Source organism: Salvelinus alpinus, chromosome 20, assembly GCF_045679555.1.
Source record: "Salvelinus alpinus chromosome 20, SLU_Salpinus.1, whole genome shotgun sequence".
Classification (NCBI taxonomy): Eukaryota; Metazoa; Chordata; class Actinopteri; order Salmoniformes; family Salmonidae; genus Salvelinus; species Salvelinus alpinus.
Genome location: NC_092105.1, coordinates 38,095,918 through 38,108,642, shown reverse-complemented (window position 1 = coordinate 38,108,642; position 12,725 = coordinate 38,095,918). Strand labels below are relative to the sequence as shown.

Sequence of the window (12,725 nt, the reverse complement as noted above, 5' to 3'; positions counted from 1 at the left end):
TATATACATAAAAAAAAGATAGGTAATTGCCTCCACTTCCTTAGAAAAAGAGTACAAATTAGAACGTGTTCTAACCAGTTCTCACAGGCTTTATGTCTAAGATAGTGGAGACAGGAAGTCTGAAGTTATCCCCACTCTGCGGTCCCTTGTTATTTTTTTGCCATGACGACCTTGTCGCGAAATCAACCCCACTTTTTAGAAGAAATATATTTATTTTGTCTGCATATTTAATTTAAACTCATTTAAATTAGAAATCAAATTAGTTTATAATGGTAAAGGACATATATAAACTGTTTGTCATGAAATATGGTGTCAAGCTCTAAGTAATTCTGGTTCTTCCTGCACGGAAAGGCTACTCAATTACAGTAACGAGATTATTTGAAATGACTTATTTCCAACCCTGATCTTAACACCCACCATGGACGCCCACTAGATTTGCCTGATATCAGACAAACTAAAGGAAAAGTAAACCCTCACCAACTTAGGTAAGAGAGTGCAAATAAACGTGGCGCAAACCAAACAGGTGAGACAAGAGGATGGTGCAACACATCCTGACCAACGAGGATGATTCCAATCAGGGCAAGCCACACCCGAAGAGAACCAACCTTGAAATCCAAAACAAAATCCAAAACGAAATTGAGCAAAACCCCAAAGCGTATAACAAGAGGATGTTAAAGAACATATATTGAACATTTTATTCCAAAACAGTTAAACTGTTGTAATATTGGGATGTGTAACTTCAGACGCACTCTATGCTGAATAAAATAATGTTTTTTATTCATTAAAAAAAGCATTTCTACCAAAACCAAAGTGTGGTTAAAAGATTAAAGACTGAAGCACCGGAAGCAGTTAAATGTTATACATTTCTACCTCAATCACATACTGTATCAGTAGTAATAAAGGAATAAAAACCAACTAGAGAAACTGTTCGGTAGATCTCCCAGTTTTATGATTAGTTTGTGGTCCCGAGGTTGACAACATTAGCAAAATATTCACATTATGAGTCGTTCTCAAGTCCTTGCAACAGTTGTTGTGAATGATATGTTTGTTATATTTCCTTCACCATCCTGTGTTGCCTGCTTAGTCTTTTACCATTGATATGTTCTATTTTGAGACCTTAAGGGAACGATTCACCCATTTTGAATGTTGTATCATTTTTGAGCGATGATCCATCGATTCCTGTGTTCATTTCATGTTTTCATGTGTATCTGACCTGTTTGCTGTTCAAGTAGGCAGAAATACAAAATTCGTCATAACTGCTGTATTTCTGCTTGCTTGAAAGGCAATAGCTCAGATACACATGAAAACAACATGAAATGACAACGGGAATCGATATAACATCACAGAAAAATACAAAAATGGATCTGTTGATTGATGATCTTCTGTGGTAGCAGTTATCACTTTCATAATTAACCTACATGGTATCTGTAATGCTGACTGTTCAGATTTACAGTCGTGGATTTTTCCCCATCCAGTTTATTCAATGACTATCTTCAGGGCATCAGATGAGTTAAATTCACTCCAAAAATGTATATTTCCCACACACACCACACACCACACACACACACAGGTATAGAATGTCCCCAGGTGTGTATGTTTGGGTCTGTGTTACATGAGAAGGTGCCTGTCTTCATTTTCTTTTGACATAATATTCGGCACGTTTATCTTGTGTAAGTAGACAAGTTTCTCAAAGTTTGGAAATGTAAATTTAAATTGATTTCGGACCTTAGTCAATATGTCACTATGGCACCATAGACAGGTTGGTTGTTTAGCAACAAAACAGACGTGTTGTCACGTTCTGACCATAGTTCCTTTTTTATGTCTTTATTTTGGTTTGGTCAGGGCGTGAGTTGGGGTGGGTAGTCTATGTTCCTTTTTCTATGTTGTTATATTTCTATGTGTTTGGCCTAGTATGGTTCTCAATCAGAGGCAGGTGTCGTTCGTTGTCTCTGATTGAGAATCATACGTAGGTAGCCTGTTTTCCCCATTTTGGTTGTGGGTGTTTAATTTCTGTTTAGTGTCTGTTCACCTGGCAGAACTGTTTTGTTTTCTCTTCGTGGTTATTTTGTGTAGTGTTCAGTTTTTTCAATTAAAATATGACGAACACTTACAACGCTGCATTTTGGTCCTCCTCTCCTTCCACCAACGAGAATCGTTACACGTGTGCACAAATATGGAGCAAACAGAACGGGTTGGTTTAGATTGTTGACCAAATGTAAACTATATTTAGTCTCCAATGTTTATTGAAAACATAAAAAAGTTTCACAATGAACACTTGTTGTCTCTCAAACACATCGTTACAGTTGTTGGTTAGTAAGCAAGTACATTTTTGCCATATTAGCATAGACGTGACATCAATCAAAATACCTAAAAACAAGACATGGTATCAAGAACAAGATAAAACTAGCTGAAATGAGCCACTTACATTCCCCACATGGCAGTTTCTTGTCATTGTTGCTAGCCATCCAGAATCACAACAACACACGGCCTTTTGCCACATTGTACATCGTTTTTGTGACGTTCTCAACTAACCTGTGTATATTGCTGCACAGCACTGGAATAATTAATGATATTTCTATAAATGGAATAAGAATTTTCAGAGAACCTGGGGGTGTTCTCTTCTATAACAGACTCCCAGACCTCCAACCGCACTTCAAGCCCTTAGACCTTCTGATCGTTCACATAGAACAGTCATTAACTGGTTGTCAAAACTAGTCGAGTGGCGCGGCCAAGGCATCATGTAACGCACCCTCTTCCAGAAGCTTGAGTTGGGCAGCATCGACCCACGCCTTCCCTCCTGCCACATTAAGGGGGCACTCTTGCGGACCAGGTGCTGCAGGCCGGGGGACAGGTGTGTGTAGCCACCCTCCCCCATGTCCCCCAGCTGGATGAGGATGACGCTCATCTCACTGTGGACCAGAACCTGGTAGAGCCCCACCTGACAGTCATAGTCCTCTGCTGTGGTCAACGAAGACGAGCATCCCCATGACCCTTGACCTCCTGAGCCTGACCATGTGCTTGAGCTGGGGGTCAGGATGACAATCAGCCTCCTGCTCAGCCGCAGGCAGGCCTCCACCAACTCCATGCGGTCTGGGGACAACAGAACAGAGATGAGCGGGAGAAGTTAACTTTTGACTTCAGTACTGTTTATTACTGTTACATTTGCTTCTTAAAGGGTAGGACACAGTCTGAAAGAACCAACCTTCTCCAGGTAAGTCGTCTCTGCCGTGGATGAAGAGTCTAAAGCCACACTTCTGCTCCAGGACATTGGGCAGAACGCTGCTCACAAAGTGATACACTTTCTCCTCCATGTCTTTGTCTACACCATCCATCTGGTAGACAACGTAAGCATCATAGACCTTCCCATCTGAAAACACAGACAAAGAGGAGGTTTCTGTCAAACCTCAGCATGAAAGGAATAGATTGTAGAGATTTGATTAAATTCTATTTGAACTGAAATTGAGTTATTTTATAATAAATGGGCCATTACTTCTACACTTGCAGTGGGATTGACCCCAGCCGGGACCTGTTGAGAAGGGCCTACTAGGCCTACTGCAGACAACTGCACTGCACAATCAGTGGGCCATGCTTCAGTGTGGTGACTAAGAACTAAATGTAGTAATATGTTGATATGGTATCCAATACTATATAGATCATGTAGGCTGAATAAGCATTTCTGTACAATGAAATATCTTAGTGAAATAGCATCATTAAACTTCAGTGGGTGGCTAGATGTTCTTACCCTCAGATCGACCATAGCATTTGAAAACTCCACGGAAGAAGAGCGCCAGATCGATGTCAAACACTTTGACGGCCACAGCAGCAAGCAAGAAGAAAAAGACTAGCACCACACATAGATACATAAACATAAACCCTGTGGGGGGGAAGACAGGGAGAACACAACACCGAGAAAGTTAGAGAGTTTGCATGTGTGATTTTGTGTGTCTGGGTGTTTGTGTGATGTTTAAGATTGTGTGTATTAACCTCTTAGCTTGAGAGTAACCACTGCATAAATCCATTGCTGTTCGTTCATTGCAACACACGTGAACTTTGACTGGAGGTCCTTCATAGTCACTGTGTTTATGGTCAGGATAGCCGTGAAGATACTCCGCATTGAAGATACCTCCACCTCGCTACAGTAACACATACACACAAAACATTCACACAGCGAATTCTCAACGGTGAATCTGGGGTCTTTTTTTCAAGGAAATGTGTAAATTATGTTACCTTGTTCTCAAAACAAGTGTGTGTGTGTGCTTGTGTGTATGCATGAATCCATGTGTGTGTGCGTGCATGTGTGTACCTACCTGGTGGTGTTCACTGAGTAGCCTTGCTGCTGCGAGCGTACTTTCACTCCATTCATCTCCCACCACACGTGACAGTTGTCTTCAATGTTCTGCCCACAAAACGCTTCACACCTCAACTTCTTAGTGGTGTCTATGAAGAACAAGAGATACTATGAAGACAGAGAGATTACCGGGCAAACCAAATCAAGCACAACACAAGTATTTGATCCAGGTGTGATCCCTACACAGGTCAGTGGTCTCTGTGCTTCCGTTTCTAGGCAGGTTGATCTGAGGAGGATGTGAGGCAGAGGGAGCTGAAGGAGACAAACACAGTTTAGTCAGAAAGATACTTTTGGATACATTCAAAACGTTGTCACTGATGTTATTGATGATTGTTGCTGCCACAAAGACCACATGTGATATGAGGGTTGCTTTTGCTTCTGTTTGTTTGATATAAATGGAGCCTAATGTACCTAGTGTAGCCTAATAACCTGCTGTAATGTAGCCTAGAGTTTCCATGTTTGCTGACCCTGCTGCCATCTTGGATGAGGTTTCAGCAAAGCTCAAATCAAATAAATAAAATGTTGAGAGAATCGACAGAGCTGTTATCAAGCCACAACCTACATACCTTGGATCTTTAGTCTCCTGGATGCAGAAGTGTTGAGAACCGTCCCATTGTGCTCCCACGTGCACACACACGTATAGATGCCCTCGTCTGCTTTGGAGGCGCCGTACACCCACAGATTTCTCTTAGACTCGTTTGGAATGGGACTGAAATTCTGAAGTTAAAGACAAACAATTTCACAAACTCATTGCTGAAATAGCAGTAACACACCTGATTCCACTCATCAAGAGCAGGTGCAACCCTTAGGAGCTATAGGACAGGAGTTGAGAACCAATGGTAAATAGTTTTACAGGCTTGAGGTTTGTGTTAGCATTCTGGTCATGTTCAGTACCTTATACCAGGCTAAGTTTTCTTTTCCATCTTGGCACAGTTTTTCCACGCGGTCAGGACATGGGATAGCGATGTTGTCTGCGGACTCTGAGATATCGGTAAACAGGACTGAATGATCGAACGGTTGGGCTTTGACCACAATCACCTCTGTCATAAAAATATGGCAGGTGTCTGCTGCCTTTCTCCTGGAACATAAGCATATACAGTGTACCAGTTACCCAAAAGGGAACCAACAGGCTTCTAACTGGGGGCCAGCCAAAGAACCCTTTTAGGCTGTAGATAGCAAATGTTTTTTTCTAATAGTATATACAGCCTGAAACTAAGCAGTTTAAAAATGTGGAAAGTTTCCTTACGAGTCAGAATGTTGAATAAAATTGTATTACATGTTACCCTACCAGTTGTCTGTGTGGTTGGTCCTTCAGTGGGTCGAATTTTGAGACTAAATATCCACAGGAAGTATTAGTTACCCGACTTTTTAGAGTGCCAATACTGCAGTGGAAATTTCTATCACCTGTCACATGCTCAAAACCATGTAAACACCTGCAAAATTTCCGTCAGTATTCATGCATCATCGTGCATGTCCTTCCGTCTTGTGCTTGGCCTTAGGTCAGGAGCAAACATCTTTATTGCCACACAAAGAGTTCTGCGTTTTGAAGTCGGTAATAATAGTTTTCTGTGGATATTTTGTCTAAAATTTCAAATCGGCAGAGTAAGTTCAAATAGAATTTTATTCAACGTTTGTGCAAGACAAGGGACCCTTAGGTTTTTTCTTTGTAAATGTGCAGGCCTACCCTAGCCCTATGTACACATTCAGGTTCAACACTAACCCTAGAATCAACCCTCACCCTAACCCTCCCAAACAGGGCTCCCCCGCTCTCAATTACCAATCTAACCCCTAAACACACGCACACACACAGTTGTTGTATTACCAGTAGGTGTAGTACTGATCAGAGTCGTTGATTAAAAGGGGGAGGAAGAAGAGCACCGGTCCATGATGATGCACACGCTCTTCCTCAGAGGACGGGAGCTCTTGGGTTCTGTTTCTGTACCAGGTAAACTCAGTCACGCTGGCCCAAACCAACTCACTCAGGTCATAGTAGGCTGGCAAACTAAGGGCCTCCCCCTCTGTCACAGTAGTTTTATACTTGTCAGATTGTTTACATGGGGACTCTGCCAAAATATGAACATACATTACCCGATTAAGTTGCATGTGAAGGAAAAGAGGTCTATTGTTCAAGGTACAATATATTCACTATGCCTTGTAATAATGGGATGTAGAAATGTGTGAAATATGAAGAAGATGCTATACCTGTGTAATGACCTATTGTAGTGGGGTTTAAGGACATTTCTCTCTGGGCAGAAATCCTAGTCAAACCGAGGAGCAGAAACATGAGACCACCATCCACCAACTACAAGACAAGGGGAACAAAAAAAAGAATGTTACCTTATTGTAAAGTCGAACAGGAACTATCATTCCACACAAGACCCTATAATAAAACATCAGGACCATGCTTTACCATGTCATTAATAAATGACATACCTATTTTCAAGAGGGAATAAAATACATATGCAGAAAACCTTTTTAGGTTCAGAGTGAAGAATTACTGAAAGAGCTTACCCTGAAAGTGAAGGAGCACATTTTCTGCAAAACAGGAACTTGCCTCCACTGATAAGAAAGAACAAGAGTCATATTCAACATGTTGTTAGGATATCCTGTTATAGATACAGCAGAAATGATGAAAACTAAAATGTTGATATAATATGGATTATTGAAATGGCCATTTAACATATCAAGCTTGAATGAAGAAACCATGACCTCTTTGGAAAATATACAGTGTTTGCTAAAAAAACAAACATCAAATCGCTTTTGGTGCTATTTTTACAAGCATAAAGTGATTTATTTAAACTCTTAGTACAAAACTCCAAACTGGTAACACTTCAAGCATAAAGTCACATTCGAAACTTTTTATTGTACATTAATTTTGTTTGGAGACGTATTTCACCACACAACCTATTATCCAAAATATATGTTCACTGTGAAATACCATGCAAACATTTATTTAAATCAGCAAACACACCCTTCTCAATTTAGTCATTTTAACAACCAGTTAATCCATTAGAAAAAATGCTGTACAGTAAATTGCAGTACATTACACTGTTTTCACATTAGGCAATACACTTGCACTACCCATCAAATATACTGAAAATCTAATTGCCATAATTTCTGTGATCAAAGGTGTGTTCATTGATTACATATTTCACAATAATTGATGAAAAATAGAAATGTATTGTTCAGATATAATTACAGCTAGGAATTCATCTTTTCCCCAAAATCTACCAAGTTTTAGTTCAGGGAATAATTCATATTTATCCAGTGACCATTTAAAGCATTTAAAACCAAGTTATGGTCACTATGCCTGGGTTCTCCCCAAATAAGAGAGCGCTGAGCCACCTTGTTGACTTGGCTGTGCCACTATGTAATGATTTCAGAGCAAATTAAACTGATATTTAGTCATGAGTATATCTCTGATCGCTGATGACATTGTTGTGAATTTTGAAACAGGCCGTTCATAAATTCAGAGTGTTATCATGTTCCTCAATTAATTCCAGCAAGGTCACCCGTGATACATGTCAGTATTAGACGTCCATCCATGTCTGAGGACACGGGGAGATGTAGAAACCGGCCACTAGGGGCAACAGTGAGGGATGTTACCTTCAAGTAGGTTTCGGTTTTGCTAGGGCGTTGTGGATGGGCGTAAGCATCTGCTTCTGGTGTAAAAGGTTGCATATTTCGTTTTAAGCCTATCCAAAACCTTAACCATTCTGAGCTAATACCTACTCTTAAAATTTTGGAGTTAATGACTAAACTCAACCTTAAACACGTCAAAATTTGACGTTTGGAACAACTTTGAAATTGGCGTATGAGAAACTTGAATGAATGTCTAAGTCTTGTTGCAGCATTCAGCACATTTCAGCAGTAGGCTATTGTGGGAGTAAATGGTACACATAGAGACAGATATGACAATATTGAGCAAAGACAGGTGTACATTAGACCACAAGAGGAGAAGGCGACACTTGAGTCCATTTGCCATTCTGGAAAGGACAGGAAACCAAAAAGATTAACAGACATAAGTATAATGGCCAAAGCCATAAGTGCATAAATGCTTAGGGTAAAGAGGAGGAGGTGACACTTAAGTGTATTATCTATTATGGAAAGGGCAGGAAACCAAAGATTAGATAAAGAGGAACAAACATAAGTATATTATTCAAGGCCATAAGTGCTTAGGGTAAGATAGACATATATTATTTTTAGGACACGAAAGGGTCCTGCCACCATTATAATTTAATCAAGAGCAGATATAGGTGTTATTGGGCATGAACAAGCAGGAAGCCTGGACTAAAAGATAATGGTGGCAGATGACCTGAGGGAAGTAACTTAATTTACATGTGGGATGGACTCATATGCTGTGTGTATAAATACAGAGCCAGTGCTCTGGGAAAGTGTGTGTTCCGCAGACCATCTAGGCTTCTGATATACTTGTATTAAAAGCTTATATTGAATTCACAAGTTCTTGTAAGTGTTATATTTTGAAACGATTATCCACCACACTCTCAACACAGAGTGCGCCCAGGAAGTGCAGAACACATCCCGAGTATAGCTTTGTTGAATCCATTGAATCCATAGTCCACTGAGCAAAGTCGCTAAGCTTGCTAGATAACATCCTTCAAAGAATGACAGAATACAGTGCATTATTCAGACCCCTTGACTTTTTCCACGTTTTGTTACGTTACAGCCTTATTATAAAATGGATTCAACAGTTTTTTCACACAATACACACAATACCACAAAATGACAAAGCATAAAAGTTTTTTTAGAAATGTTTAAATATGAGTCTTTTTGGGTATGACGGTACAAGCTTGGCAAACCTGTATTTGGGAGTTTCTCCCATTCTTCTCTGCAGACCCTCTCAAGCTCTGTCAGGTTGAATGGGGTGTGTCGCTGCACAGCTATTTTCAGGTCTCTCCAGAGATGTTTGATTGGGTTCAAGTCTGGGCTCTGGCTGGGCCACTCAAGGACATTCATAGACTTGTCCCGAAGCCACTCCTGTGTTGTCTTGGCTGTGTGCTTACAGTCGTTGTCCTGTTGGAAGGTGAACCTTTTGCCCGTCTGAGGTCCTGAGCGCTCTGGAGCAGGTTTTTATCAAGGATCTCTCTGTCCTTTGCTCCGTTCATCTTTCCCTTGATTCTGACTAGTCTCCCAGTCCCTGCCACTGAAAAACATCCCCACAGCATGATGCTGTCACAACCATACTTTACCGTAGGGATGGTGCCAGGTTTCTTCCAGACGTGACGCTTGGCATTCAGGCCAACGAGTTCAATCTTGGTTTCATCAAACCATAGAATCTTGTTTCTTATGGCCTGAGAGTATTTTAGGTGCCTTTTGGCAAACTCCAAGCGAGCTGTTCTGTGCCTTTTACTGAAGAGCCACCCAAAGGCCGTCTGGCCACCCAAAGGCCTGATTGGTGGAGTGCTGCAGAGATGGGTTGTCCTTCTAGAAGGTTCTCCCATCTCCACAGAGGAACTCTGGAGCTCTGTCAGAGTGACCATCGGGTTCTTGGCCCTTCTCCCCCGATAGCTCAGTTTGGCCAGGCGGCCAGCTCTAGGAGAGTCTTGGGAGTTCCATACTTATTCCACTTAAGAATGATAGAGGCCAAGGTGTTCTTGGGGACCTTCAATGCTGCAGAAATGTTTTGGTGCCCTTCCCCAGATCTGTGCCTCGACACATTCCTGTCTCAGAGCTCTGCAGACAATTCCTTCGACCTCATGGCTTAGTTTTTGCTCTGACATGTATGACTAACCGAGGGTGAAGAGTGGAAATAGTTTAAATATCAAGGTATTTTAACGGAGGCCAACTCTGTCTAAAAAATATCCATAGCCTATCTACTGTCATATCGTTTGATGATCACATATTCTCTACCAAAGCTCTCATATGGGCAAGAAATATGAGACAGCACAGACAAGCGGGGAAAATGTTATAGCTGTATTTTGACATGCATAGGCGAGAGACGTGCTTTGATAATGCAACCTACAGTAGGCTATGTCTGTGACAGAGGTGCCTATGTAACGAATTGTCCATAGGCCTATCACATTTGTGACTGTCTGAAGAGACACAATGACAGCTCAAAGAGGCATACAGTGGGGGTTTTCAGTAGGGTTTATTAACTGCATATGGGTCGCGTGTGCAGTCCAGGGGTGTCAATTATGCTTGTGCTTTCAATTAATGGCGACTTTGTGTGTAAACACCCTAGGTTAAAGGCTTCAATGTGATAATCTGTCTGGAGAATGTGCTGTTATTTTTTGCTAATCTGATGCTGTATGTTGTGTATTTTGTGGAATTGAATTATTGCTGACATCGGGGAAAAATGTTGAGTCTTCCTGAGTCTTGTCATTACATTTTTGGAGGAAGAATGAAGTGTCCCCATGACAGCCCTGGGATCCCGGTCACCCATGTTAACCCCTAATTACAAAATAGGTGTACTGTAAACACATGAAACAAATGAAATGAAAATGAAACAAACGTAACGTTCAGCAGGCACTAGTTTGCATCAAGCCTGTCTTTAGCATTTGGCCAAAGGTTCTCATCGACACAGTAACTATCCTTATTGTTCATGAACCTGGGGGAAAACCTTTTGTCATGGCGAATCCAAGCCTGACATGCTGTAGGTCTGGATTAATGTCAGTACATGCTTCATCCATGGCCTGAAGGAGGGTGGCTCATGGGGGTGGCAATCATACACCTTCTACCTGTATTCCAATCCTGTATTGTACTTAACAATATTGTGTTGCACTTATATATTTTAATAATAATAACAATAAAAATAATGGATTGTATTTATATAGTGAGAGGGAAACTCACCTCATCTACCACCAATGTGTGGCACCAATTTGGATGATGATGCACAGCAATAATTTTGTGCCAGAACGCTCACCATACATTAACTAGCACTGTGGACAGGTGAGGTGTGATATACAGTGAGCTCCAAAAGTATCGGGACAGTGACACATTCCCTGCTGCTCTGGCTCTGCACTTCAGCACCCCAGAACCGAAACGATACAATGACCACCAGGCTAAAGTGCAGACTGTCAGCTCCAACCAGAGAGCATTTCACTGTAAGGTTTACAGCTGTTCTATTCGGCGCATGTGACTAATAATACTTGATTCCATTTGATTTGATCCACATTGGGCGTACCGGCCATAAACCACAGCACCGTCTGTTTATAGTCCCCCCACCCCAGGGGAGCAGAAGCACTGGAACAAATTCACCCATACGTGCACTAAAGTAGTAAAAAATTCAGCACCTGGACCCACATTCCCAGCATGCAACAATACTTTTTTGTGGTCCTGTGTGGCTCAGTTACTGAGAGCATGGCACTAGCAACACCAGAGTTGTGGGTTAGATTCTCACTGTGGTCACATATGAAAATGTGTGGATTCATTTTTGTCACTTTGCATAAAAGTACCTGCTGTGGCATATATTACGATAGTACAGTACTGTACTGGCAATGACATTTCAGCAAAGCAGTGTGAAACCTTTCCTTCATAAAGATCCCAGCAACTTCATTTGTGATACACGTTTACTGTTTAGGAGATGCATTTGTTACATACAATCAATATAATTTATTTTATCATAGTCATAGCCATCATCGTAATAGTATATATATATCATGCTTTATATGTTTTTACCTTACATTTTCATTATTTAGTGCTCAAAATCTGCAGTAGACAAACCAGTTTAAAATCTATAAATTTACCAAACAGTTAAGTGATTATCAATTTTGAGCAGTTGGATTAATTAATAGTAAAATGTATTTTAACAAATTAGAAGATAATCTTATCAAAAATTATGTGAGCATTGTATTGTAAAAACAATAATTTTATTTGAACATATGAAATATATTCTAGATGGAACACTGATTAAGTTTGGTGAAAAAGTGTCTGTATTATTTTGACAAGTGTATTTTATACTTAGTCAATAGAAAATGTGGATCGAATTTTGAAACAACTGCCTTTTAAATGATCTCTTTTGAGTTTTGTACAAAGCGTTGTGAAAACTTACCACATTCGCAGAAAAAGTCATCTGACAAAATAGCATATTTTACAATCGTTTTTCAAATGTTGTACTGCACTGCTGGTGTACTGTAGATACTTGCTGATTAGACAACCATGAACAATATCCTGATGACAATATTTCAACCATTGGAACCTAAACATCACATAAACAGCACAATTTCAACATAGATGCATACATTTCCACATATTGCCTGTTGAAGCTTACTCAGCTTTGCACAGAAAAAAAAACACTTAAACTGAACTGTAATCCAATCAAATGAATTGCAAGCCTTACCTACGCAGTAATCCTCCCTCAGTCTAAAGTAGCATCTGAGTAGAATTTACACAGTAGGTGTATATCTGGAACTGGAAT

At 40.5% G+C, this 12,725-nt stretch overlaps 1 protein-coding gene across 1 annotated transcript; it reads right to left on the bottom strand.

The window, feature by feature from the left end:
• Positions 1-2,192: 2,192 nt before the first annotated feature.
• LOC139546798 (interleukin-1 receptor-like 1) lies at positions 2,193-12,725 on the bottom strand. The gene is made up of 12 exons (XM_071355588.1): positions 12,648-12,725; positions 6,860-6,907; positions 6,551-6,650; positions 6,171-6,411; positions 5,243-5,426; positions 4,915-5,065; positions 4,532-4,600; positions 4,308-4,437; positions 3,985-4,133; positions 3,743-3,874; positions 3,203-3,367; positions 2,193-3,090 (listed from the first exon to the last, which is right to left on the bottom strand). Exons 2-12 carry the CDS (start codon positions 6,878-6,880, stop codon positions 2,654-2,656), a joined length of 1,779 nt encoding a protein of 592 aa, XP_071211689.1. The 5' UTR covers positions 6,881-6,907; positions 12,648-12,725; the 3' UTR covers positions 2,193-2,653.

What these genes read in the sequence shown, in the direction of transcription:
- LOC139546798 (XM_071355588.1), bottom strand. Translation starts at nt 6,880, where the DNA reads ATGTGCTCCTTCACTTTCAGG. An exon ending in AAAACTTAGCCTGGTATAAG is followed by an intron (nt 5,066 to 5,242) that starts GTACTGAACATG and finishes CTTTAACTTCAG; the next exon opens with AATTTCAGTCCCATTCCAAA. An exon ending in AGACGACTTACCTGGAGAAG is followed by an intron (nt 3,091 to 3,202) that starts GTTGGTTCTTTC and finishes TGTTGTCCCCAG; the next exon opens with ACCGCATGGAGTTGGTGGAG.